The sequence below is a fragment of the Triticum urartu genome, chromosome 6A (genome assembly GCF_056163025.1).
Source record: "Triticum urartu cultivar PI428250 chromosome 6A, HENAU_Tu73, whole genome shotgun sequence".
In the NCBI taxonomy this organism is placed as follows: domain Eukaryota; kingdom Viridiplantae; phylum Streptophyta; class Magnoliopsida; order Poales; family Poaceae; genus Triticum; species Triticum urartu.
In genome coordinates, this window is record NC_141878.1 from 562,798,677 (window position 1) to 562,825,034 (window position 26,358).

A 26,358-nucleotide genomic window follows, 5' to 3' on the forward strand; every position below is an offset into this window, starting at 1 on the left:
CTATGTTCTAATCAAAGATGGTCTGGTTCTTATTTGAATAATTTCTTTTCAAGGAAGTCAAACAATGTATCGATGCACATTTATGTGAAACTTTTTTAATTATCTACCGATGGATATTTATGTCGAACTTTAATTTATATATCGGTGGGTACTTATATATCAGTCGACATATATTGGTTGTATTAATTCACATCATTTTGCATCTTTGTAATCCAACGACATGTTCATGAATACACCACTCAAATCGTGAGTACATGAGTGCACTTGTAATATTGTATTTTTGAAGTACAAAACTTGAAGAAAAAAACAATTCCTCAAAGGGCACAAATACTAGCCCGCTCAAAACATCATCCATAATAAAATAGGGGCACAATAGACTTTTCCCACCAAATATTCCCATTCTTGAAGTTGGAGCTAACTGGAAGCCAAACAGTATGAAGTGGAGCTGCAACTTCTGGGTGGAACCGCTCTAAAGTGAAGTTGGTGGAGTGAAGCTGATTTTCCTGGAGTGGAGTAGTCCCAAACAGGCTCTAAATAGTCTTGATCGCGAGGGTGTGAGATTGCTGAGTCCCCGCGACTCACAGATACTTCCAAACAGTTGTAGGTGCCGATGATACCAGTGCAGGTGACGCAACCCAACTCAAGTGGGAGCTCGATGAAGATCGTGTTCGTTGTGTTGTTTTGTTTCCCATTGATCAATAGTGGAGCCTAGTTGGGGCGATCGGGGATCTAGCATTAGGGGTTGTCTTTCTTTATTTGGTTCCGTAGTCGGACCTTGATTGTATTCTGGATGATGTAATGCTATATTTATGTAATGTTTGAAGTGGCGATTTCAAGCCAACTCTTTATCCCTTTCTTATTCAGTACATGGGATGTGTAAAGATTACCCCTCTTGCGACATGCCTACTATGCGGTTATGCCTTTAAGTCGTGCTCCGACACGTGGGAGATATAGCCGCATCGTGGGTGTCACATCTTCTTCACCCAAACCCAGAGCACTCTCAAAGCGAGGCGAGGATGCAGCACAACAGCCCCACCTTCTAGCTCCCACCGACCGTGCCAGAGAGACAGTATCCAGCCGACGTCGTCGTGGAGAGGACGCTCCGTGTGTGGGTGTTCTCAAGATGGAGGGGTGCAAGGGGGTTTGCCGAGTGATTCCTCTCTGCGGGCTTTGCCCACCTCCCTACGGGCTCGTCGGTGATGTTCCGACTAGAGGATGTGCGTCCAAACTCCAGAACTCTGCTTATAGGACTCACCGTCACCTTCACCACCAGATTTGATGCGTACTACCTCCTCGGCAAGGTGTTTTGGTGTGGATACGAATTCATCGCATTCACAACCCATAAAATCTTCACAAACTTCGACTGCATCTTCCCCACCCGCGATGGTATGTGATGTATGTCTACTACACAACCTTCTTGTAGACGTTGTTGGGCCTCCAAATTTCCCTCAAGTGGATGACCTAAGGTTTACCAATCCGTAGGAGGCTTAGGATGAAGATGGTCTCTCTCTAGCAACCCTGCAACCAAATAACAAAGAGTCTCTTGTGTCCCCAACACACCCAATATAATGGTAAATTATATATGTGCACTAGTTCGGCGAAGAGATGGTGATACAAGTGGTATATGGATGGTAGATAAAGGTTTTTGTAATCTGAAATTATAAAAACAGCAAGGTAACTAATGATAAAAGTGAGCGTAAACGGTATTGCAATGATAGGAAACAAGGCCTAGGGTTCATACTTTCACTAGTGCAAGTTCTCTCAACAATAATAACATAATTGGATCACAAAACTATCCCTCAACATGCAACAAAGAGTCACTCCAAAGTCACTAATAGCGGACAACAAACGAAGAGATTATGGTAGGGTATGAAACCACCTCAAAGTTATTCTTTCCAATCAATCCGTTGGGCTATTCCTATAAGTGTCACAAACAACCCTAGAGTTCATACTAGAATAACACCTTAATACACAAATCAACCAAAACCCTAATGTCACCTAGATACTCCAATGTCACCTCAAGTATCTGTGGGTATGATTATACGATATGCATCACACAATCTCAGATTCATCTATTCAACCAACACATAGAACCTCAAAGAGTGCCCCAAAGTTTCTACCGGAGAGTCAAGACGAAAACGTGTGCCAACCCCTATGCATAGGTTCATGGCCGGAACCCGCAAGTTGATCACCAAAACATACATCAAGTGGATCAATAGAATACCCCATTGTCACCATGGGTATTGCACGCAAGACATACATCAAGTGTTCTCAAATCCTTAAAGACTCAATCCGATACGATGACTTCAAAGGGAAAACTCAATCCATTACAAGAGAGTAGAGGGGGAGAAACATCATAAGATCCAACTGTAATAGCAAAGCTCGCGATACATCAAGATCGTACCACCTCAAGAACACGAGAGAGAGAGAGAGATCAAACACATAGCTACTGGTACATATCCTCAGCCCCGAGGGAGAACTACTCCCTCCTCGTCATGGAGAGCACCGGGATGATGAAGATGGCCACCGGAGAAGGATTCCAGCTCCGGTAGGGTGCCGGAACGGATCTAGATTGGTTTTCGGTGGCTACGGAGGCTTCTGGCGGTGGAACTCCCGTTCTATTGTCGTGTCTGATAGTTTTAGGGTATATGGATATATATATAGGTGGAAAAAATACATGAGGGGAGCCACGAGGGGTCCACGAGGGTGGAGGGCGCGCCCCCCTGCCTCGTGCTCTCCTCGTTGATCCCCTGACGTGCACTCCAAGTCTCCTGTATTGCTTTCTTTCCAAAAATAACTTTTTCGAAGGTTTCATTCCGTTTGGACTCCTGATATTCCTTTTCCGCGAAACACTGAAACAAGGGAATAACAGAAACTGGCACTGGGCTATGGGTTAATAGGTTAGTCCCAAAAATCATATAAAATAGCATATAAATGCATATAAAACATCCAAGGTTGATAATATAATAGCATGGAACAATCAAAAATTATAGATATGTTGGAGACGTATCAACATCCCCAAGCTTAATTCCTGCTCGTCCTCGAGTAGGTAAATGATAATAACATAATTTTTGATGTGGAATGCTACCTAACATATTTCTCTAAGTAATTCTTCTTTATTGTGGCAAGAATATTCAGATCCGTAAGATTCAGGATAAAAGTTTAATATTGACATAGAAATAATAATACTTCAAGCATATTAACTAAGCAATTATGTCTCTTCAAAATAACGTGGCCAAAGAAAGTTATCCCTACAAAATCATATAGTCTGGCTATGATCCATCTTCACCACACAACATATTCAAAGCATGCACAACCCCGATGACAAGCCAAGCAATTTTTTCATAATTTTGATGTTCTCAAACTTTTTCAATCTTCACGCAATACATGAGCGTGAGCCATGGACATAGCACTATAGGTGGACTAGAATGATGGTTGTGGAGAAGACAAAAATGGAGAAGATAGTCTCACATCAACTAGGCGTATCAACGGGCTATGGAGATGCCCATCAATAGATATCAATGTGAGTGAGTAGGGATTGCCATGCAACGGATGCACTAGAGCTATAAGTATATGAAAGCTCAACAAAAGAAACTAAGTGGGTGTGCATCCATCTTGCTTGCTCATGAAGACCTAAGGCACTTGAGGAGGCCCATTGTTGGAATATACAAGCCAAGTTCTATAATTAAAATTTCCCACTAGTGTATGAAAGTGACAAAACAACAGACTCTCTATCATGAAGATCATGGTGCTACTTTGAAGCACAAGTGTGGAAAAAAGGATAGTAGCATTGTCCCTTTTATTTTTTTATTTTTTATTTGGCCTTTCTTTTCTTTTCTTTTTTTCCTTTGGGGGGGGGACAATGCTCTATTAATGATGATCATCACACTTCTATTTATTTACAACTCAATGATTACAACTCGATATTAGAACAAGATATGACTCTATATGAATGCCTCCGGTGGTGTACCCGGATGTGCAATGACTCATGAGTGACATGTATGAATGAATTATGAACGTTGGCTTTGCCACAACTAAAATGTCAACTACATGATCATGCAAAGCAATATGGCAATGATGGAGCATGTCATAATAAACGGAACGGTGGAAAGTTGCATGGCAATATATCTCGGAATGGCTATGGAAATGCCATGATAGGTAGGTATGGTGGATGTTTTGAGGAAGCTATATGGTGGGTGTATGATACCGGTGAAAGGTGTGCGGTATTAGAGAGGCTAGCAATAGTGGAAGGGTGAGAGTGCGTATAATCCATCGACTCAACATTAGTCATAAAGAACTCACATACTTATTGCAAAAATCTATTAGTTATCGAAACAAATTACTACGCACATGCTCCTAGGGGGATAGATTGGTAGGAAAAGACCATTTCTCGTGCCCGACCGCCACTCCTAAGGAGGACAATCAATAAATACATCATGCTCCGACTTTGTCACATAGCGGTTCACCATACGTGCATGCTACGGGAATCACAAACTTTAACACAAGTATCTCTCACATTCACAACTACTCAACTAGCATAACTCTAATATCACCATCTCCATATCTCAAAACAACCATCAAGTATCAAACTTCTCATAGTATTCAATGCACTTTATATGAAAGTTTTTATTATATCCCTCTTGGATGCCCATCATATTTGGACTAAATTCATAACCAAAGAAAATTACCATGATGTTTAGGACTCTCAAAATAATATAAGTGAATCATGAGAGTTCATCTATTTCTTCAAAATAAAACTACCTCCGTGCTCTAGAAAGATATAAGTGAAGCACTAGAGCAAATGACAAACTACTCCAAAAGATATAAGTGAAGATCAATGAGTAGTCGAATAATTATGCAACTATGTGAAGACTCTCTAACATTTAAGAATTTAAGATCTTGGTATTTTAATCAAGAAGAAAACAAAACTAAATAAAATAAAATGACGCTCCAAGCAAAACACATATCATGTGGCGAATAAAAATATAGCTCCAAGCAAAACGTATATCTTCTTCTAACACTTTGGCACAATTTTCCTTTCCATCATACTCACGAAAGACATTAAAAAGATGAAGCGTATGAGGCAAACTCAAATCCATATTTTTTTGTAGTTTTATTTTATAAACTAAACTAGTGCTAAAATAAGAAACAAAAAGATTCGATTGCAAGATCTAAAGATATACCTTCAAGCACTCACATCCCCGGCAACGGCGCCAGAAAAGAGCTTGATGTCTACTACACAACCTTCTTCTTGTAGACGTTGTTGGGCCTCCAAGTACAGAGGTTTGTAGGACAGTAGAAAATTTCCCTCAAGTGGATGACCTAAGGTTTATCAATCCGTAGGAGGCGTAGGATGAAGATGGTCTCTCTCAAGCAACCCCGCAACCAAATAACAAAGAGTCTCTTGTGTCCCCAACACACCCAATACAATGGTAAATTGTATAGGTGCACTAGTTCGGCGAAGAGATGGTGATACAAGTGGTATATGGATGGTAGATAAAAGTTTTTGTAATCTGAAATTATAAAAACAGGACGGTAACTAATGATAAAAGTGAGCGTAAACGATATTGCAATGCTAGGAAACAAGGCCTAGGGTTCATACTTTCACTAGTGCAAGTTCTCTCAACAATAATAACATAATTGGATCACATAACTATCCCTCAACATGCAACAAAGAGTCACTCCAAAGTCACTAATAGCGGAGAACAAACGAAGAGATTATGGTAGGGTATGAAACCACCTCAAAGTTATTCTTTCCAATCAATCCGTTGGGCTATTCCTATAAGTGTCACAAACAGTCCTAGAGTTCGTACTAGAATAACACCTTAAGACACAAATCAACCAAAATCCTAATGTCACCTCAAGTATCCGTGGGTATGATTATACGATATGCATCACACAATCTCAGATTCATCTATTCAACCAACACATAGAACCTCAAAGAGTGCCCCAAAGTTTCTACCAGAGAGTCAAGATGAAAACATGTGCCAACCCCTATGCATAGGTTCATGGCCGGAACCCGCAAGTTGATCACCAAAACATACATCAAGTGGATCAATAGAATACCCCATTGTCACCACGGGTATTCCACGCAAGACATACATCAAGTGTTCTCAAATCCTTAAAGACTCAATCCGATAAGATAACTTCAAAGGGAAAACTCAATCCATTACAAGAGAGTAGAGGGGGAGAAACATCATAAGATCCAACTATAATAGCATAGCTCGCGATACATGAAGATCGTACCACCTCAAGAACACGAGAGAGAGAGAGAGAGATATCAAACACATAGCTACTGGTACATACCCTCAGCCCCGAGGGAGAACTACTCCCTCCTCATCATGGAGAGCACCGGGATGATGAAGATGGCCACCGGAGAAGGATTCCCCCTCCGGCAGGGTGCCAGAACGGGTCTAGATTGGTTTTCGATGGCTACGGAGGCTTGTGGCGGTGGAACTCCCGATCTACTGTCGTCTCTGATAGTTTTAGGGTATATGGATATATATAGACGGAAGAAATACATGAGGGGAGCCACGAGGGGCCCACAAGGGTGGAGGGCGCGCCCAGGGGGTGGGCGCGCCCCCTGCCTCGTGCTCTCCTCGTTGATCCCCTGACGTGCACTCCAAGTCTCCTGCATTGCTTTCTTTCCAAAAATAACTTTTTCGAAGGTTTCATTCCGTTTGGACTCCGTTTGATATTCCTTTTCTGCGAAACACTGAAACAAGGGAAAAACAGAAACTGACACTGGGCTCTGGGTTAATAGGTTAGTCCCAAAAATCATATAAAATAGCATATAAATGCATATAAAAAAATCCAAGGTTGATAATATAATAGCATGGAACAATCAAAAATTATAGATACGTTGGAGACGTATCAGTATGCACAACCTCCCCTACTACATCGGCCAGGACGACATGGAGAGGAGGAGTAGTGAAGAGGAGGCGCAGTGAAGATGGTGGTGAAGTCCCAGTATCGTGAGCTTGTCTTGCCCTAGGGTGTTAGGGCTTTTTATCTTTTATATATTTCTATCTTAATTATGTCGTTGGTTGTACCATGAACTTTTAATCTCTGTCGTGTTATCCCCTAGGAACTTTGTTATGCTTGTTACCCTTATTTGATATGCCATTGGTTATCAGTTTTTTTGCTTGCTATTTCTATCTTATTTGACGTGAGATAAATCACTAGATGGATATGGTGCCGTACACGAGCCCTTCTGCTAAATCAATCAATGAAAGGATATTCCTCAATGAAAACCAGCAAGCTTTCGCCCATTTAGAGTAGGGTCAAGTTTTCGCACGCGCGGATAATGGACTAGTTGAAGTGTCAAAAAGGAAACTAAATCTAGAAAAATGAGCCATGTTGATGTTGAAAAGAAGAAGAAAAGCTATTTTTTGAATAGTTTGTGGCCTATGCTATGGTTTAGGGCACCCTATGTTTTATGTAAGAAGTATGCTATGGTTGCTACTTTTATGTTATGGATGTATGCTTGCTACGTGAGATATCAGTAGATGGATATGGTGCCATAGCCGAGCCGTAGACATGCTCTCTAGATGGATATGGTGCCGTTGCCGAGCCCTAAACATGCTCTCTAGATGGATATCGCGCCGTTGCCGAGCCCTAGACATGCTCTCTAGATGGATATGTTGGCTAATGGTGCCACCGGACTTTACTTTAGACGTGGTTTCAGATGGATATCATGATCTACATAATTAAGTCTGACATGTTCTTAATAAAAACAAAAACAAAAAATCATGTATACAATATTTTTCTTGCAACAAAAACATGTTTATAATACCCGCATGTCAAAAAATGTAAGTGTTGTGCCGTAGGCTATATACAGAAGGAAATTGCCATGATATGCACAAATAAATTTGACATGGGCAAGTCCAATAATTAATCGATTTACTATCATGCACTATTTTTGTTCGGCATGGCAATAAATGGATTCATCATGGTAATAATCAAGGAAAAAAACAGAGCCAACACGTGGGCCTTCGACACTCAATGCAGTGAGACGGCCCAACCAGAGCTTAGTTCAATTTGGGCCTTAGAACTACGTTTCTTTTCTCTTCTGCGGTCGGTGTTGTCTGACGAAACTGAAGAAACTAAAAGTGTACAAAACTGACATGATCCACAAATTAAGCAACACAGAGCATAGAGCACATGATCCACAAATTAAGCAACATAGAGCATAGAGCACATGATCCATAAATTTAAGCAAATCGTAGAGCACATGATCCACACATTAAGCAACACAGAGCATAGAGCACATGATCCATAAATTTAAGCAAATCGTAGAGCACATGATCCACAAATTTAACCAAATCCTAGAGCACATGACACCATACTAATAACATCTCTAACGAGTGATGACCAACAAGTAAGCAAATCCTAGAGCAACTACACAAAAATAAAAGGGATAAAATCCTAAAGCTATCAGATTCGCCTGATTGTTCAATTGAATCATTTGCTTCAAGTTCTTGTTCATCTTCTTTATTTCCCCCTTCAGACCTGCATCCCCAACTGTCAGAGCAGCACTTTCAGAGACCTAATTCGTTGGTGCTGACGACAGATTGAGCTCCCGGGTTGGGGCCCCATTGAATTGAATCCGCTTAACATAGTCATCCATCCATTCAAAATGTGTGCATTTCTTCACGATCTGGAACAAAAAGATGAACCCTAAATCCCAGATCGAAAAAGAATCAAATGCAAATAGAAAAAGAAATCAGAGAAAAATCATGAGATCTAACCTGCCCCTCTGGCTTGCTCTCGCATTTCACGAACTCGCGCCCATAGTTGCCATTCCTGACCTCCTTCGAAGTCAACCGTATCAGTGGCTTGCTGCGTGGGAAGTCATGACATCGCTCCATGGGAAGTGAACCATACTGGGTCCACGAGGGGCGGGAGGCTGAAGTGGAGCTCGACATATCGCCCAAAGTCACCGGAGAAGAAGAAGCAGAGGAGTGGCTCCTATCGTCGCCGGAGAAGAAGAATCAGAGGAGGAGTGGATCCTCTCGTCGTTGCATTATAAGCACCAGAAGAAAGGGGAGGCACAACCAACAAGTCTCGCGGATCGCCCCACGATCCAACGATGCGGAGCCATCCATGTGATCCAACGTTGCGGAGCCTGGACGCAGCCTGCCCTTGGAATTACTTCTAGAAGACGGCTGACGTATGAGTATGATCGGACGGCTGTTGTCCGGAGCTAGGGTTAGGCGAAACCCAGCGGGGTTTAGAGGGGTTTTGAGCTGGTCAACAGGGTTTCAAAGGCTTTGACTGAGCATAATTAATTTAAAAAAAATCAAAAATATGAAACCTTCGTCGTTCGTCGTTTTATAGGACACACTAACAAGGAAAAAAATACTAAACTTGGTATACGTACATTTAGAGAGAAAAAAACCTAGCTAGCATGATCGAGGTCAAATGAGCACCATTAATAAAAAATTAAGAAAATATAAAACCTGCGCACAATGTTGTCTTGTGTGACATGTTACCAACCAAAAATCATAAACTTTCTCTATGGACATTTTCATGAAAAAACCTTCACACATATGAGCTATCACGTACAACGTTTCATAGAGACCAAGGAGAGGAGGTAGGGTTTCCCTTCGGTTTTTGGAAATTTTAAAAAAATCACCAAAGCTTGATTTCAAAGTGAATAAGAAGGATCTGAACTTAGTTTTCCATTTTCATATGGTAAACGTGGTTTTCAATGGTTTTTCTATTAAAGTATATTTTTTCAAAAAAAATGTAAAAATAGAAAGATTAATTCAATAAATAGTGATTCTTCGAATCTACACTATATAGATTGAATTGGTGTTAATAAAAAATATTGGGATTTTTACATCTGTGCCCCTGGTTCCTTAGCTCTACTCATTCATCTCCGCGCTCTTAACTTTTGCTCAATTTTCCCCACTCCCTTCCCAGAAACCCTTATAACTAGGCACAACGGACGTTGCCGTCGGGTCAAAGGCTTGACCGTTAACTCTGACTAGTGGGGCCATGCTGGACTATGCCACATTGGGTTTTTTTAGACAACTGTGTCGCGTTGGGTGGTGTCGTTGTTCGACAATTGGGCCATGGTTTCGTTGGGCCGTCCATTGCATTAAACGTCTGCACGCGCCGCCAGGACAGAAGCCTGCTATGCATGCACCCAGGAAACTGTGCCTGCATGCGTCGATCGAGCCTGCATGCACCGATGCCAATATGTAGCTAGGTGGTTACTAACAAGGGAACCCTACTAACAAGCCGAGCTCTCTAAGAAAATAATCAACAATTATGCAGTCCCAATATGTAGATAGAGCCAACAATGAGTCGAAGAGCAAGAAGGGCAGATGGATGAGGGATGGCAGAGGCAGAGGGTGGCTTAAATAGCCGTAGTGCAACATGTTATTTGGCCGTGGCAATAACGGGGTCAAATGTGAAGTTAGTAGCCTGTTTTCAAACCCACCGCAGCATCGGGAGTGTACACGCGTAGGAAACAGTGGTTTGAAAAGAAGAAGAAAAAGAAGCTAATTGCACACGTGGGAATCCGTTGTCATACCCTATATTATATGAACAAAAAGAGACAATTTTTGAAGAGCTTTTGGCCATTTTTAATGATAAAAATAAATTTGGCCCTTAAAAATTTGGTCATTTTGCATGATAAAAAGAGATAGAGGGCTTATGGCCATTATACAAATGCAAAATGACCCATTTTTGATAGTTTGTGGCCATTTTAGATGATAAATATAAATTTAACCCTTATAAATTTGGTCATTTTACATTTGTATAGAACAAAAAGAACGATGCAAAAAACAGAGCAAACGATGCAAAAATATAGAGCCAGCACGTTCACAAAAAACAGAGCAAACGATGCAAAAAAACGACGCATTTTGACGGCCCAGAGCTTTGTTTTCTTTTGGGCCCAATAACAACGTTTTTTTTCACGGAGTCAGTGGTGGGCTAGCAGCCGAGCACAACTAATAGGATCACCTCTCGCGGATCGCCCCACGATCCAATGATGCAGAGTTGTCCTTGTGATCCAACGGCGCAGAGCCTGCACACAGCCAGCCCACCTAGTTCCTTCTAGAAGGCCAGATCTGATGGCTGTCGCTTGGCGCGAGGGTATGATCAGACGGATGACGTTGGGAGCTAGGGTTAGGCAAAACCCCGTGGGGTTTAGAGGGGTTTTGAGCTGGTCAACGGGGTTTCGAAGGCTTTGACTGAGCATAACTAATTTAAAAAAATCAAAAATATGAAACCTTCACCGTTCGTTGTTTTATAAGACAAACTAACGAGGAAAAATACTAAATTTGGTCTATGGTCATTTTCATGAAAAAACCCTAGCTGGCACGATCGAGGTCAAATGAGCACCATTAATTTTAAAAAAATCAAAAAAATATAAAACATGCGCACAATGTTGTCTTATGTGGCATGTTACCAACCAAAAATCATAAACTTGCTCTATGATCATTTTCATGAGAAACCCTTCACACATATGAGCTATCATGTACATGATTTCATAGAGTTCAAGGAGAGGAGGTGGTGTTACCTTCTGTTTTTGAATTTTTTTAAAAAAATCAAAAAATAGTGAGACTTCGTATCTACACTATGGAAAGTGAATATGTGTTAATAAAAAAACATTTGGCTCATTTAGAGTAGGTTAAAAAAACTTGATTACAAATGGAATGTTTACCCTAGCCTAGGAGCTCATTTGGAGCACATTTTCTCAAATTCAAATTTATTTGACCTACTCTAAATCACTTCAAATTTGTTCCCTAAATGCGTCGGCCGCGTCCCCACCTGGCGGCCGCCCGCTCGCGGTCAGCTTAATTTATGACCACGGGCCCACGCGTCAGCGATGGCGGTCGCCCTTTTTTAAGCCGACCGTGCGACGAGGCTATCCTCATCCAAACTCGCTCCCTCGTCGCCGGCAAACCCTAGAAAAAACCCTAGCCAACCCTAGCCAAATGGGACTCTTCTCCGGCGCCAGCAGCAGCAAATCCAAGGGCAAGGCCCCCGCCGTCCCTTTCCCCTTTGAGTTCATACCGCCTCCGCCGGCGCCGGCAGAGGGTGCGAGTGAGCGTGCCAGTGCACTAGGCGGAGTGGCACTGGTAGCACCGTGTCCCTCTGTCGTACCCTGACGTCACCCTGGCGCACGACTGGCATCTGGATCCAGAGAGGATCCCAGTCCCGGCGGCGCCACGGTCGACTAGGGCGCACGCGGAGGAGGTGCGGCATCGGCGGGCAATGCTGACGCCGAAGCAGCACCACGATGCCAGCTACGCCACCGACTCGCCTAACTAGGCGAGGTGGTTCGCCTTCGAGCATGACGAGGCGAGGCGACGCGGCATGCGAGAGGTCGACCGCAGCGTGCCTCCTTCCCCGCTCGTCGTCCGAGAGGAAGACCAGGCGGCGGAGGCCGCCTACCAGGCGACTCTTGCGACGGTCTACCGCGAGAGCGAGGAGGACGAGCGGCGCAGGATGGAGGCGGTGGAGGAAGAGGAGGCTCACTACGAGGCGGCCATGGCACAGACCCTCACCCTCTCCATGGCCGGCGATTGCGTCGTGCCGCCGGTGGCCCGACCGTCCCCTCCCCGACGGCTCGTCAAGGCCGACCCAGAGCCGCAGCCGGAGCCCGAGCCCATCGCACGCTTCTCCTGGACAGGAGTGGTGCACGCGTGGGTGTCTGCGCCACCGGTTTGGATGGGGAGACCCCGGAGCAGGAGGCGACGTACCTGAGATATGGCGTCAGCGACGGCTCGGCGAGGAGCATCGTCGCGACGAGTACGAGGAGATGCTCAAGCGCGACCTCGAGATGGAGGCGTGCGAGGCTGAGGAAGAGGCGCGCCAAGCCGCAGCTACACAGGCAGCCGCACAGCCCCCGCACCGGCACTGCCCCCGCCGGAACAGCTGCCCGCGGCCTACATCGCTGCTGCCTGGAACACGGCGTTCCCCTGGGCCGGCCCTGCGCCGAAGCTCATCGACCTCACCCACCCCGGGGACGACGACAATGACGACGCCTAGGACGCGTTGGGCAGCGCGCCGCCTCGTAGTTAGGTAGTTTTAAATTTCTTTTAATGCTAATGTGGACGCGTGGACTCTCGCCGGCCTTCGTGGCCGGCTTTAATGTTTAATTGATTTATTTTTATTTTAAATATGCATGCACAGTTTTTTTGTCCGCGCCGTCAAAATGGGTCGGGCGATGGAGGTGGTTGCCCTGGGACGTTTTGGGCATGTCCATGGACAAGTGCTACCCCACGACCGCGGTCTTGCACGCGCCCACTTATACGCAGCCCCTCTCGTCAGTTAACAATCAAAGGCATTGACCCGACGACAACGTCCGTTATAACCAGTTATTAGTGTTTCAGGCAAGGGAGTGGGGAAAAGTGAGCAAAAGTTAACAGAGTGGGGATGAATGAGTACAGCTAAGGAACTAGAGGTACAGAAATAAAAAAAACAAAAATATTTGGCTCACTTGGAGTAGTTCCAAAAAACTTGATTACGAATGGGGATCTTTACCCTAGCTTGAGAGCTCATTTGGAGCACATTTATCATGACTACAAGTTTTACCACGCAAAAGAGATCGGATCGATCACCTAACGTTTACAATAGCTCAGCAAACTGTGCAACTCACACCATAGGGGAATGGACTTCAAGTGTTGGTTCAAATTCAAGGTTTGCCTCGGTAGTTCAAATTCAAAGTTTACAAATAGAATTATTACACCTTACAAGTTTTCACAGTACTTCAAATTGACGACAGAATCCTTATTACAAATCTTTAAAGTTCAAAGTTTATGACTTGCATTCAAGTTCAAATTTAAATCTTTGCCTGGCTCCTTGTGTTCCAGGATGGGTTAACCGTCTTGCTTCTGGTTTCCCTGGGTGGGATATTTTGTGCTTTTGAAAGATTTGTCTTGTTGCTTCTGATCTTCACTTTGGTGGTGGCGGTTTTGTTGAGCTTTGACTGCTCGAGAAAGTGATGACCAGTTGACGGTCATCTGTGGGCTCACTAATCTTTAAAGGAACTTGAGACAAAATAACGTCCTCCTCTCTTATAGCTTCAAAACCTTCGTAAGCCATCGTTTCAAATACCTCATCACATGATGGTTCAACCGAAGTTTATTCCTCTTTAGGTCTTTTATGTCTTGTGCCTCTAATTGTCCTAGAGCTGGGTTAAACATAAATAAGCTTAGCCATCGATAAAAAAGAGAAAAAAAATGCAAAAAATGGAAAGATTGCACACATACCAAGCTGCTAATTTAGTTGCTTCATTCTCTAAACTTGCTGCATTCTCCTCTGCTGCTGCATTCTCCTCTGCATTTGCTGCTGCCCATTGTTCCTCTTCTCCAAATGATGCATCAACTGGATTGGTACAATGCCTAGCAATATGCCCTAGGATACCACACCTTTTGTACTTACACTATTTTTTACACGACCGTCTTCACCAGCTCTTATCCTGTTTTTCCTTGGTCTTCCTGGTGGTCTAGTCAGTAGAGGAGAATGGAGTTTGAACCCTGGGTCTACTATGTTCCATTGGTCTTTTCCCAATAGTGCACGCACATTTTCAGCATAAGCAGCCCTAAATTTGGCAACAGAGAAATATTCAGAGCAATACTGATCAACTTCACCATCTTCACCTCCAATAACAGTCATGAGATGTAGGGCATGTATGCACAGCTTCGCGCGGATCTGCCATTGCCTACAGTTGCATTCATTGGTTGCAAGGTTCAATGGATATCTTCATTCCCTATTTTTATTGTTAGTGTATGTCATCTCAGCCTCGTATGTTGATAGTCGAATGCATTTCATCCTTAGTCCTCTTGCTTTGGCATGCAATGCCTTAATTAGATATGGGAGCATAAGATGGCCAACATATTGTGTTTCTGCAATTCTTTTACGAAGAGCCATCTTTACCATGATCATCTGCCCGATCTTATCAAATGCTTGCCACAACAAAAGCTCTTTCACTGACTTGAACTTTGCATTGAAACACTCAGCGAGGTTATTGGTCACATAGTCTACTTTACAGATTTCATTGAATTTGCTTCTTGACCACAACTTTCCATGATGTTCATCCATGTACTCCTTCACCAAAGGATTATTAGCATACAACACTCTCAAATGGTGCTCATGCTTCCTCAAGCTGCATGTGTATGATGCTGGCCATAGATTCTCATCGTAAACTTTGCCTTTGGATTTCTTTTTAAAATTCTGCGCTAGGTGTCGCATACATTCCCTATGTTCCACTCCAGGGAATACAATTTTTACCGCAGTTTCTAAACCCTTGCAAGTATCTGTGTGTATAACTAAACCTGAGGGTGTACCTATAATGTTGCGCCCCTGCTGCAGAAACCAGACCCAATTCTCCTCATACTCTTCCTCCAACACACCAAATGCAACTGGGAATAGCCAGTTGTGTTCATCAACTGCAGAAGCTACTGCTAGCTGGCCTCTCCATCTTCCATTCAAAGAAGTTGCATCGACAGCCAAATAGGGCCTACAACCATTCAGAAACCCCTGCGAGCAAGCCTTGAAACAAACAAAAGCCCTCCTGAAGCACTCCTTCTCCAGTTCCCTCCCTTTTAATTTGCACTGAACTGTATGCTTGTCAATCTCTACAACACTCCCTGGACTAGCCATCTCCGCTTCAGCTTTGAAGGTGTAAAGCAACTGAAAACTGTCATTCCATGGACCATTAATCCTATCAAGAGCCCTTTCCTTAGCATGGAAAATCCTCACGTAATGTACATTAATCTTGTACTTCTCAAATAGCTTCCCATGGAGTGCTGCTGGACCAATTGTTGGTGTTTCCCTCACCCAATCCAATTGCATCTGCCACCCACCTAGTCTTTGCAAGCTTAGATTTTTCCTTCCCCCTCCGCCTCCAGGTGGGCAAGTGTGCCCATGTGGGTTGCTTTTTATCCGAAACAAAATGAAAAATGATGTCAAATACAATTAAGAAACAATACACATGATCTGAATATAGAATGGATAAATAATCTGATAACAAGTTTCAGTTGTAATACCTGAATCAATTTGCTCTTTCGCATAGTGGATGCATGCAACCTCCACCTACACCTAACATAAGGGCAATGAACAGTGAATCTTCCTGGCTCACTCCTATCAACCTCATAAGAGTTTTCAGTGAGAATGCAATATGTAGTCACTGCATTACGACAGTCCACCATCAATTCGAATACGGTTCCTGGAGTAAGGTCAGGATTCTTCCTGTTCAACTCAATTGTTGGCGTGTCCTCACCATCATATTCTTGTAAAACTAAGCAGTTGATGTTCTCCTCCCTCTCTTCATCGTCAGTGTCATCAAATCTAGCATGACTGCTAGGCTCCTCCGGATATTCATCTCCCACTGCCTGTTGACTGACTCTATCTACCAGTTCAGGGAATAGAATCTCATCCCCATCATCATGTCGAGGCACTTCCTCGTCAGGCTTTGCATCTACTTATACATCAGGTGCAGAAGGGAGAGGAGAAGTGGCAGAATTAGCGACAGCAGGCATGTTATGGCTTTCAGAACCACTAGGTTTACTTGGTCTCGACCTACAAGGAGTGCGAGGACGCTCGCTATTAGCAGAGACAGATGATGTCTGAACACCCTTCGGGATACGTTGTTTGCATGCCTGAAGCACACCGATATGGATTTTACCGAGACGGCTGTCAGCATTCAAACTAAATAGCAATCCCAGATGCTCATCGCAAGTTAATGGGACAAATCTCTGCTCGGTAGTGTCAAAATATCTCAGTTCAACAACATCGGCAGGGCTCCATGGATACTCACAACAGAGTTCCTCGTGGAAATCTCTAAACGAAGCGCTGGTTTCTACCACTTTAGGATAGAAAAATCTAGAAATCATACATGGTTTAGTTCCACGCATCTTGCTAGTTTTCATTCTAACCGCCAGTCGAAAAGCAAGTGCAGGATCAACCCTATTCGATTGCAATAAGATAAAGGGAGCAATTAGGCCGATTTTTTAGATAAATTGCACTGATTCACGCCAACGGTGGTCAAATACAGCCTAATTTACGAATCTCCTAATCAATTTGAGAGGAAACCGATGCTTACCGAGGTGGAATCCATGAATTATCAGCCTCTGATTTGACCCAATCATCTCCATGGTCGATGGGCCGGACGGGGTGCCCCCTGACATCGCTTCCTAATCCTAGATGGGAAGGGAGGGTAGAGGCGGCAGAGGCGGCACGACCACGGCGAAGGCGGCACGGCTGCAGCAGAGGCGGCACGACGGCGACAGAGGCGGCACGACGGTGATGCAGAAGCGATTGGATCTGATTCAGGTTACAGTGAGTATCAGTTTTGCGTCCCCACTGGTTACCACGTAATGGTCAAAATGTGGACTCCGCCCTATGTGGCCCCACTCGTCAGAGTTAACGGTCAAGCCATTAACCCGACGACAACGTCCCCTGTGATCAGTTCTGAGGGTTTCGGGCAAGGGAGTGGGAGTGGGGAAAAGTGAGCAAAAGTTAAGAGCGTGGGGATGAATGAGTAGAATTAAGGAACCAGGGGCACAGAAATAAAAATCCATTGTTTTAAATGAAGGCCAAACTCGTAACTCAAATATTCGCCTCCGCGATCAGATCATAGAAACTTTATTTTCTTATTACGATCATTCTCCACTTCACTCTGAAATTCTCTGAACTTTTCATATGTTTCAAATTTTTTTTGCTTCATTAAGTAGAGATATCCATATCTGCTCAAATCATCTATGAAGGTCAGAAAATAACGATACTCGCCGCGAGCCTCAGTACTCATCGGACCACATACATCGGTATGTATTATTTCCAATAAGTCAGTGGCTCGCTCCATTGTTTCGGAGAACGAAGTCTTAGTCATCTTGCCCATGAGGCATGGTTCGCAAGCATTAAATGATTCATAATCAAGTGATTCCAAAAGTCCATCTACATGGAGTTTCTTCATGCGCTTTACACCAATATGACCTAAACGGCAATGCCACAAATGTGTTGCACTATCATTATCAACTTTGCATCTTTTGGCATCAATATTATGAATATGTGTATCACTATGATCGAGATTCAATAAACCATTTATATTGAGTGTATGACCATAGAAGGTTTCATTCATGTAAACAGAACAACAATTATTCTCTGACTTAAATGAATAACCGTATCGCAACAAATTAAACATGATCCAATCATATTCATGCTCAACACAAATATTAAATAACATTTATTTTAGGTCCAACACCAATCCCGAAGGTAGTGGGAGTGTGCGATGGTGATCTTATCAACATTGGAATCAATTCCAACACACATCGTCACCTCGCCCTTAACTAGTATCTGTTCATTTTGTAACTCCTGTTTCGAGTTACAAATCTTAGCAACTGAACCGGTATCAAATACCCAGGGGCTACTATGAACACTAGTAAAGAACACATCAATAAAATGTATATCAAATATACTTTTGTTCAATTTGTCATCCTTTTTATCCGCCAAGTTTTTTTGGGGCAGTTCCACTTCCAGTGACCATTTCCTTTGCAGTAGAAGCACTCAGTTTCAGGTTTGGGTCTAGCTTTGGGCTTCTTCACGGGAGTGGCAACTTGCTTCCCATTCTTCTTGTAGTTCCCTTTCTTTCCCTTGCCCTTTTTCTTGAAACTAATGTTCTTGTTTAACCATCAAAACTTGATGCTATTTCTTGATTTCTACCTTCACCGATTTCAGCATCGCGAAGAGCTTGGGAATCGTTTTCGTTATCCCTTGCATATTATAGTTCATCACGAAGTTCTAGTAACTTGGTGATAGTGACTAGAGAACTTTGTCAATCACTGTCTTATCTGGAAGATTAACTCCCACTTGATTCAAGCGATTGTAGTACCCAGACATTATAAGCACAAGCTCAGTATTTGAGCTATTCTCCTCCATCTTGTTGGCAAAGTACTTGTCAGAGGTCTCATACCTCTTAACACGGGCATGAGTTTGAAATATCAATTTCAGCTCTTGGAACATCTTATATGCTTCGTGCCGTTCAAAATGTTTTTGAAGTCCCGGTTCAAAGCCGTAAAGTATGGCGCACTAAACTATCAAGTAGTCATCATATCGATCTTGCCAAACGTTCATAACGTCTCATCTGCTCCTGCACTAGGAATGTCATCTACGGTGCATCAAGGACATAATTCTTCTATGCAGCAATGAGGATAATCCTCAGATCATGGACCCAGTCCGCATCATTCCTACTATCATCTTTCAACTTAGTTTTCTCTAGGAACATATCAAAAAATAAAACAGTGGAGCTATACGCGATCTACTGATTTACAACATAGATATGCAAAAACTATCAGGACTAAGTTCATGATAAATTAAGTTCAATTAATCATCTTACTTAATTACTCCCACTTAGATAGACATCCCACGAGTCATCTAAATGATCACGTGATCCATATCAACTAAACTGATGTCTACTACACAACCTTCTTCTTGTAGACGTTGTTGGGCCTCCAAGTGTAGAGGTTTGTAGGACAGTAGCAAATTTCCCTCAAGTGGATGACCTAAGGTTTGTCAATCCGTAGGAGGCTTAGGATGAAGATGGTCTCTCTCAAGCAACCCTACAACGAAATAACAAAGAGTCTCTTGTGTCCCCAACACACCCAATACATTGGTAAATTGTATAGGTGCACTAGTTCGGCGAAGAGATGGTAATACAAGTGGTATATGGATGGTAGATAGTAGTTTTTGTAATCTGAAAATATAAAAACAGCAAGGCAACTAATAATAAAAGTGAGCACAAACGGTATTGCAATGTGTTGAAACAAGGCCTAGGATTCATACTTTCACTAGTGCAAGTCCTCTCAACAATAATAACACAATTGGATCACATAACTATCCCTCAACATGCAACAAAGAGTCACTCCAAAGTCACTAATAGCGGAGAACAAACGAAGAGATTATGGTAGGGTACGAAACCACCTCAAAGTTATTCTTTCCAATCAATGCGTTGGGCTATTCCTATAAGTGTCACAAACAACCCTAGAGTTCGTACTAGAATAACACCTTAAGACACAAATCAACCAAAACCCTAATGTCACCTAGATACTCCAATGTCACCTCAAGTATCCGTCGGTATGATTATACGATATGCATCACACAATCTCAGATTCATCTATTCAACCAACACATAGAACCTCAAAGAGTTCCCCAAAGTTTCTACCAGAGAATCACGACGAAAACGTGTGCCAACCCCTATGCATAGGTTCATGGGCGGAACCCGCAAGTTGATCACCAGAACATACATCAAGTGAATCACGTGGTATCCCATTGTCACCACAGATACGCACGGCAAGACATACATCAAGTGTTCTCAAATCTTTAAAGACTCAATCCGATAAGATAACTTCAAAGGGGAAACTCAACTCATTACAAGAGAGTAGAGGGGGGAAGAAACATCATAGGATCCAAATATAATAGCAAAGCTCGCGATACATCAAGATCGTATCACCTCAACAACACGAGAGAGAGAGAGATCAAACACATAGCTACTAGTACATACCCTCAGCCCCGAGGGAGAACTACTCCCTCCTCGTCATGGAGAGCACCGGGATGATGAAGATGGCCACCGGAGAGGGATTGCCCCCTCCGGCAGGGTGCCGGAACGGGTCTAGATTGGCTTTCAGTGGCTACGGAGGCTTCTGGCGGCAGAACTCCCGATCTATTGTGCTCCTCGATCGTTTTAGGGTATATGGAGGCTCCTGAAGAAGTACGTCAGGGGGGCCACGAGGGTGGAGGGCGCGCCCTAGGGGGGTGGGCGCGCCCCCTACCTCGTGGCTCCCTCGTTTCTTTCCTGACGTGCACTCCAAGTCCATCAGGTTGCTTTCCTTCCAAAAATAAGTTCCGTGAAGTTTCAGGTCAATTGTACTCTGTTTGATTTTCCTTTTCTGCGATACTCTAAAACAAGGAAAAAACAGAAACTGGCACTCAGCTCTGGGTTAATAGGTTAGTCCCAAAAATGATATAAAAGTGTATAATAAAGCCCATAAACATCCAAAACAGTAGATAATATAGCATGGAGTAATCAAAAATTATAGATACGTTGGAGACGTATCATAAACCATGTCCGATCATCATGTGAGATGGAGTAGTTTTCAATGGTGAACATCTCTATGTTGATCATATCTACTATATGATTCAAGTTCGACCTTTCGGTCTCAGTGTTCCGAGGCCATGTTTGTACATGCTAAGCTCGTCAAGTTTAACCCGAGTATTCTGCACGTGCACAACTTTCTTGCACCCATTGTATGTGAACGTAGAGCTTATCGCACCCGATCATCATGTGGTGTCTCGGCACGACGAACTGTCGCAACGGTGCATACTCAGTGAGAACACTTATACCTTGAGATTTAGTGAGGGATCATCTTATAATGCTACCGCCGTACTAAGCAAAATAAGATGCATAAAAGATAAACATCAGATGCAATCAAAATATGTGACATGATATGGTCATCATCATCTTGTGCCTTTGATCTCCATCTCCAAAGCACTGTCATGATCTCCATCGTCACCGGCTTCACACCTTGATCTCCATCGTAGCGTCGTTGTCGTCTCGCCAACTATTGCTTCTATGGCTATCGCTAACACATAGTGATAAAGTAAAGCAATTACATGGCGATTGCATTTCATACAATAAAGCAACAACCATAAGGCTCCTGCCAGTTGCTGATAACTTCTACAAAACATGATCATCTCATACATCAAAATATATCACATTATGTCTTGACCATATCACATCACAATATTGTTGGGGAACGTAGTAATTTCAAAATTTTCCTACGCACAAGCAAGATCATGGTGATGCATAGCAACGAGAGGGGAGGTTATCGTCCACGTACCCTCATAGACTGTAAGCGGAAGCGTTATGAGAACGCGGTTGACGTAGTCGAACGTCTTCACGATCCGAGTACCGAACGCACGACACCTCCGAGTTTAGCACACGTTCAGCTCGATGACGTCCCACGAACTCCGATCCAGCAGAGCTTCACGGGAGAGTTCCGTCAGCACGACAGCGTGATGACGGTGATGATGTTGCTACCAACGCAGGGCTTCGCCTAAGCACCGCTACGATATAATCAAGGTGGATTCTGGTGGAGGGGGCACCACACACGGCTTGGAACAATCAACTTGTGTGTTCTAGGGTTCCCCCTGCCCCTGTATATAAAGAAGCAAGGGGAGAGGCCGTCCGGCCCTTGCAGGGCACGCCAGGAGGAGGAGTCCTCCTCCTAGTAGGAGTAGGACTCCCCTTTCCTACTCCTACTAGGAGGGGGAAAGGAAGGAGGAGAGGGAGAAGGAAGGAGAGGGAGGAAAGGAGGAAAGGGGGGTCGGCCCCCTAGTCCAATTCAGTTTGGGCTAGGGGGGGCGCCCTGCCTCCTCTCTTCCACCACTTGGCCCATGAGGCCCAATACTTCTTCCCCGTATTCCCGTAACTCCCCGGTACTCCGAAAAATACCCGAATCACTCGGAACCTTTCCGATGTCCGAATATAGTCGTCCAATATATCGATCTTTACGTCTCGACCACTTCGAGACTCCTCGTCATGTCCCCGATCTCATCTAGGACTCCGAACTACCTTCGATACATCAAATCACATAAACTCATAATACCGATCATCACCGAACGTTAAGCGTGTGGACCCTACGGGTTCGACAACTATGTAGACATGACCGAGACACGTCTCCGGTCAATAACCAATACCTGAACCTGGATGTTCATATTGGCTCCTACATATTATACGAAGATCTTTATCGGTCAAACCGCATAACAACATAAGTTGTTCACTTTGTCATCGGTACGTTACTTGCCCGAGATTCGATCGTCAGTATCTCAATACCTAGCTCAATCTCATTACCGGCAAGTCTCTTTACTCGTTCCGTAATGCATCATCTCGCAACTAACTCATTAGTTGCATTGCTTGCAAGGCATAGTGATGTGCATTACCGAGAGGGCCCAGAGATACCTCTCCGACAATCGGAGTGACAAATCCTAATCTCGATCTATGCCAACTCAACAAGTACCATCGGAGACACCTGTAGAGCACCTTTATAATCACCGAGTTACGTTGTGACGTTTGGTAGCACAAAAAGTGTTCCTCCGGTAATCGGGAGTTGCATAATCTCATAGTCATAGGAACATGTATAAGTAATGAAGAAAGCAACAGCAGTAAACTAAAACAATCAAGTGCTAAGCTAACGGAATGGGTCAAGTCAATCACATCATACTCCTAATGATGTGATCCCGTTTATCAAATGACAACGCATGTCTATGGTTAGGAAACATAACCATCTTTGTTTAACGAGCTAGTCAAGTAGAGGCATACTAGTAAGACTCTGTTTGTCTATGTATTCACGCATGTATTATGTTTCCGGTTAATACAATTCTAGCATTAATAATAAACATTTATCATGAAATAAGGAAATAAATAATAACTTTATTATTGCCTCTAGGGCATATTTTCCTTCAGTCTCCCACTTGCACTAGAGTCAATAATCTAGATTACACAGTAATGATTCTAACACCCATGGAGGCTTGGTGCTGATCACGTTTTGCTCGTGAGAGAGGCTTAGTCAACGGGTCTGCAACATTCAGATCCGTATGTATCTTGCAAATCTCTATGTCTCCCACCTGGACTTGATCGCGGATGGAATTGAAGCGTCTCTTGATGTGTTCGGTTCTCTTGTGAAATATGGATTCCTTTGCCAGAGCAATTGCACCAGTATTGTCAGAAAAGATTTTCATTGGACCCGATGCACTAGGTATGACACCTAGATAGGATATGAACTCCTTCATCCAGACTCCTTCATTTGCTGCTTCCGAAGCAGCTATGTACTCCGCTTCACACGTAGATCCCGCCACGACGCTTTGTTTAGAACTGCTCCAACTGATAGCTCCACCGTTCAATATAAACACATATCCGGTTTGCGATTTAGAATCGTCCGGATCAGTGTCAAATCTTGCATCAACGTAACCATTTACGACGAGCTCTTTGTCACCTCCATAAACGAGAAACATATCCTTAGTCCTTTTCAGGTATTTCAGGATGTTCTTGACCACTGTCCAGTGATCCACTCCTGGATTACTTTGGTACCTCCCTGCTAAACTAATAGCAAGGCACACATCAGGTCTGGTACACATCATTGCATACATGATAGAGCCTATGGCTGAAGCATAGGGAACACCTTTTCATTTTCTCTCTATCTTTTGCAGTGGTCAGGCATTGAGTCTTACTCAACTTCACACCTTGTAACACAGGCAAGAACCCTTTCTTAGCTTGATCCATTTTGAACTTCTTAAAAACTTTATCAAGGTATGTGCTTTGTGAAAGTCCAATTAAGCGTCTTGATCTATCTCTATAGATCTTGATGCCCAATATATAAGCAGCTTCACCGAGGTCTTTCATTGAAAAACTCTTATTCAAGTATCCTTTTATGCTATCCAGAAATTCTATATCGTTTCCAATATACAATATGTCATCCACATATAATATTAGAAATGCTACAGAGCTCACACTCACTTTCTTGTAAATACAGGCTTCTCCAAAAGTTTGTATAAAACCATATGCTTTGATCACACTATCAAAACATTTATTCCACCTCCGAGAGGCTTGCACCAATCCATAAATGGATCGCTGGAGCTTGCACACTTTGTTAGCACCCTTTAGATCGATAAAACGTTCAGGTTGCATCATATACAACTCTTCTTCCAGAAATCCATTCAGGAATGCAGTCTTTACATCCATTTGCCAAATTTCATAATCATAAAATGCGGCAATTGCTAACATGATTCGGACGGACTTAAGCATCGCTATGGGTGAGAAGGTCTCATCATAGTCAACTCCTTGTACTTGTCGAAAACCTTTCGCAACAAGTCGAGCTTTGTAGACAGTAACATTACCGTCAGCGTCAGTCTTCTTCTTAAAGATCCATTTATTCTCGATGGTTTGCCGATCATCGGGCAAGTCAACCAAAGTCCACACTTTGTTCTCATACATGGATCCCATCTCAGATTTCATGGCCTCAAGCCATTTTGCGAAATCTGGGCTCATCATCGCTTCCTCATAGTTCGTAGGTTCGTCATGGTCAAGTAACATGACCTCCAGAACAGGATTACCATACCACTCTGGTGCAGATGTTACTCTGGTTGACCTATGAGGTTCGGTAGTAACTTGATCTGAAGTTTCATGATCATCATCATTGGCTTCCTCACTAATTGGTGTAGGTGTCACAGGAACCGGTTTCTCTGATGAACTACTTTCCAATAAGGGAGCAGGTACATTTACCTCATCAAGTTCTACTTTCCTCCCATTCACTTCTTTTGAGAGAAACTCCCTCTCTAGAAAGGATCCATTCTTAGCAACAAATGTCTTACCTTCGGATCTGTGATAGAAGGTGTACCCAACAGTCTCCTTTGGGTATCCTATGAAGACACATTTCTCCGATTTAGGTTCGAGCTTATCAGGTTGAAGCTTTTTCACATAAGCATCGTAGCCCCAAACTTTAAGAAACGACAACTTTGGTTTCTTGCCAAACCATAGTTCATAAGGCGTCGTCTCAACGGATTTAGATGGTGCCATATTTAACGTGAATGCAGCTGTCTCTAAAGCATAACCCCAAAACAATAGCGGTAAATCAGTAAGAGACATCATAGATCACACCATGTCTAGTAAAGTACGATTATGACGTTCAGACACACCATTGCGTTGTGGTGTTCCGGGTGGCGTGAGTTGCGAAACTATTCCGCATTGTTTCAAATGAAGACCAAACTCGTAACTCAAATATTCTCCTCCACGATCAGTTCGTAGAAACTTTATTTTCTTGTTACGATGATTTTCCACTTCACTCTGAAATTCATTGAACTTTTCAAATGTTTCACTCTGAAGTTCCCTTTCTTCTTCCCTTTACCCTTTTTTCTTGAAACTGGTGGTCTTGTTGACCATCAACCCTTGATGTTCCTTCTTGATTTCTACCTCTGTAGCTTTTAGCATTGTGAAGAGCTCGAGAATCGTCTTATCCATCCCTTGCATATTATAGTTCATCACGAAGCTCTTGTAGCTTGGTGGCTGTGATTGAACAACTCTGTCAATGACACTATCAACAGGAAGGTTAACTCCCAGTTGAGTCAAGTGGTTATGGTACCCAGACATTCTGAGTATATGTTCACTGACAGAACTATTCTCCTCCATCTTGCAGCTGTAGAACTTATTGGAGACTTCATATCTCTCAATCCGGGCATTTGCTTGAAATATTAACTTCAACTCCTGGAACATCTCATATGCTCCATGACGTTCACAACATCGTTGAAGTCCCGGTTCTAAGCCGTAAAGCATGGCACACTGAACTATCG

General features: G+C 43.3%; 1 protein-coding gene across 1 annotated transcript; it reads right to left on the reverse strand.

Annotated features, from left to right (window-relative positions):
- Nucleotides 1-13,576: 13,576 nt before the first annotated feature.
- LOC147966344 (uncharacterized) lies at nucleotides 13,577-15,816 on the reverse strand. Its single transcript, XM_087530796.1, has 3 exons — nucleotides 15,309-15,816; nucleotides 14,232-14,376; nucleotides 13,577-13,580 (listed from the first exon to the last, which is right to left on the reverse strand). The coding sequence occupies exons 1-3, from the start codon at nucleotides 15,814-15,816 to the stop codon at nucleotides 13,577-13,579; spliced, it is 657 nt and encodes a 218-aa protein (XP_087386922.1).
- Nucleotides 15,817-26,358: the final 10,542 nt, after the last annotated feature.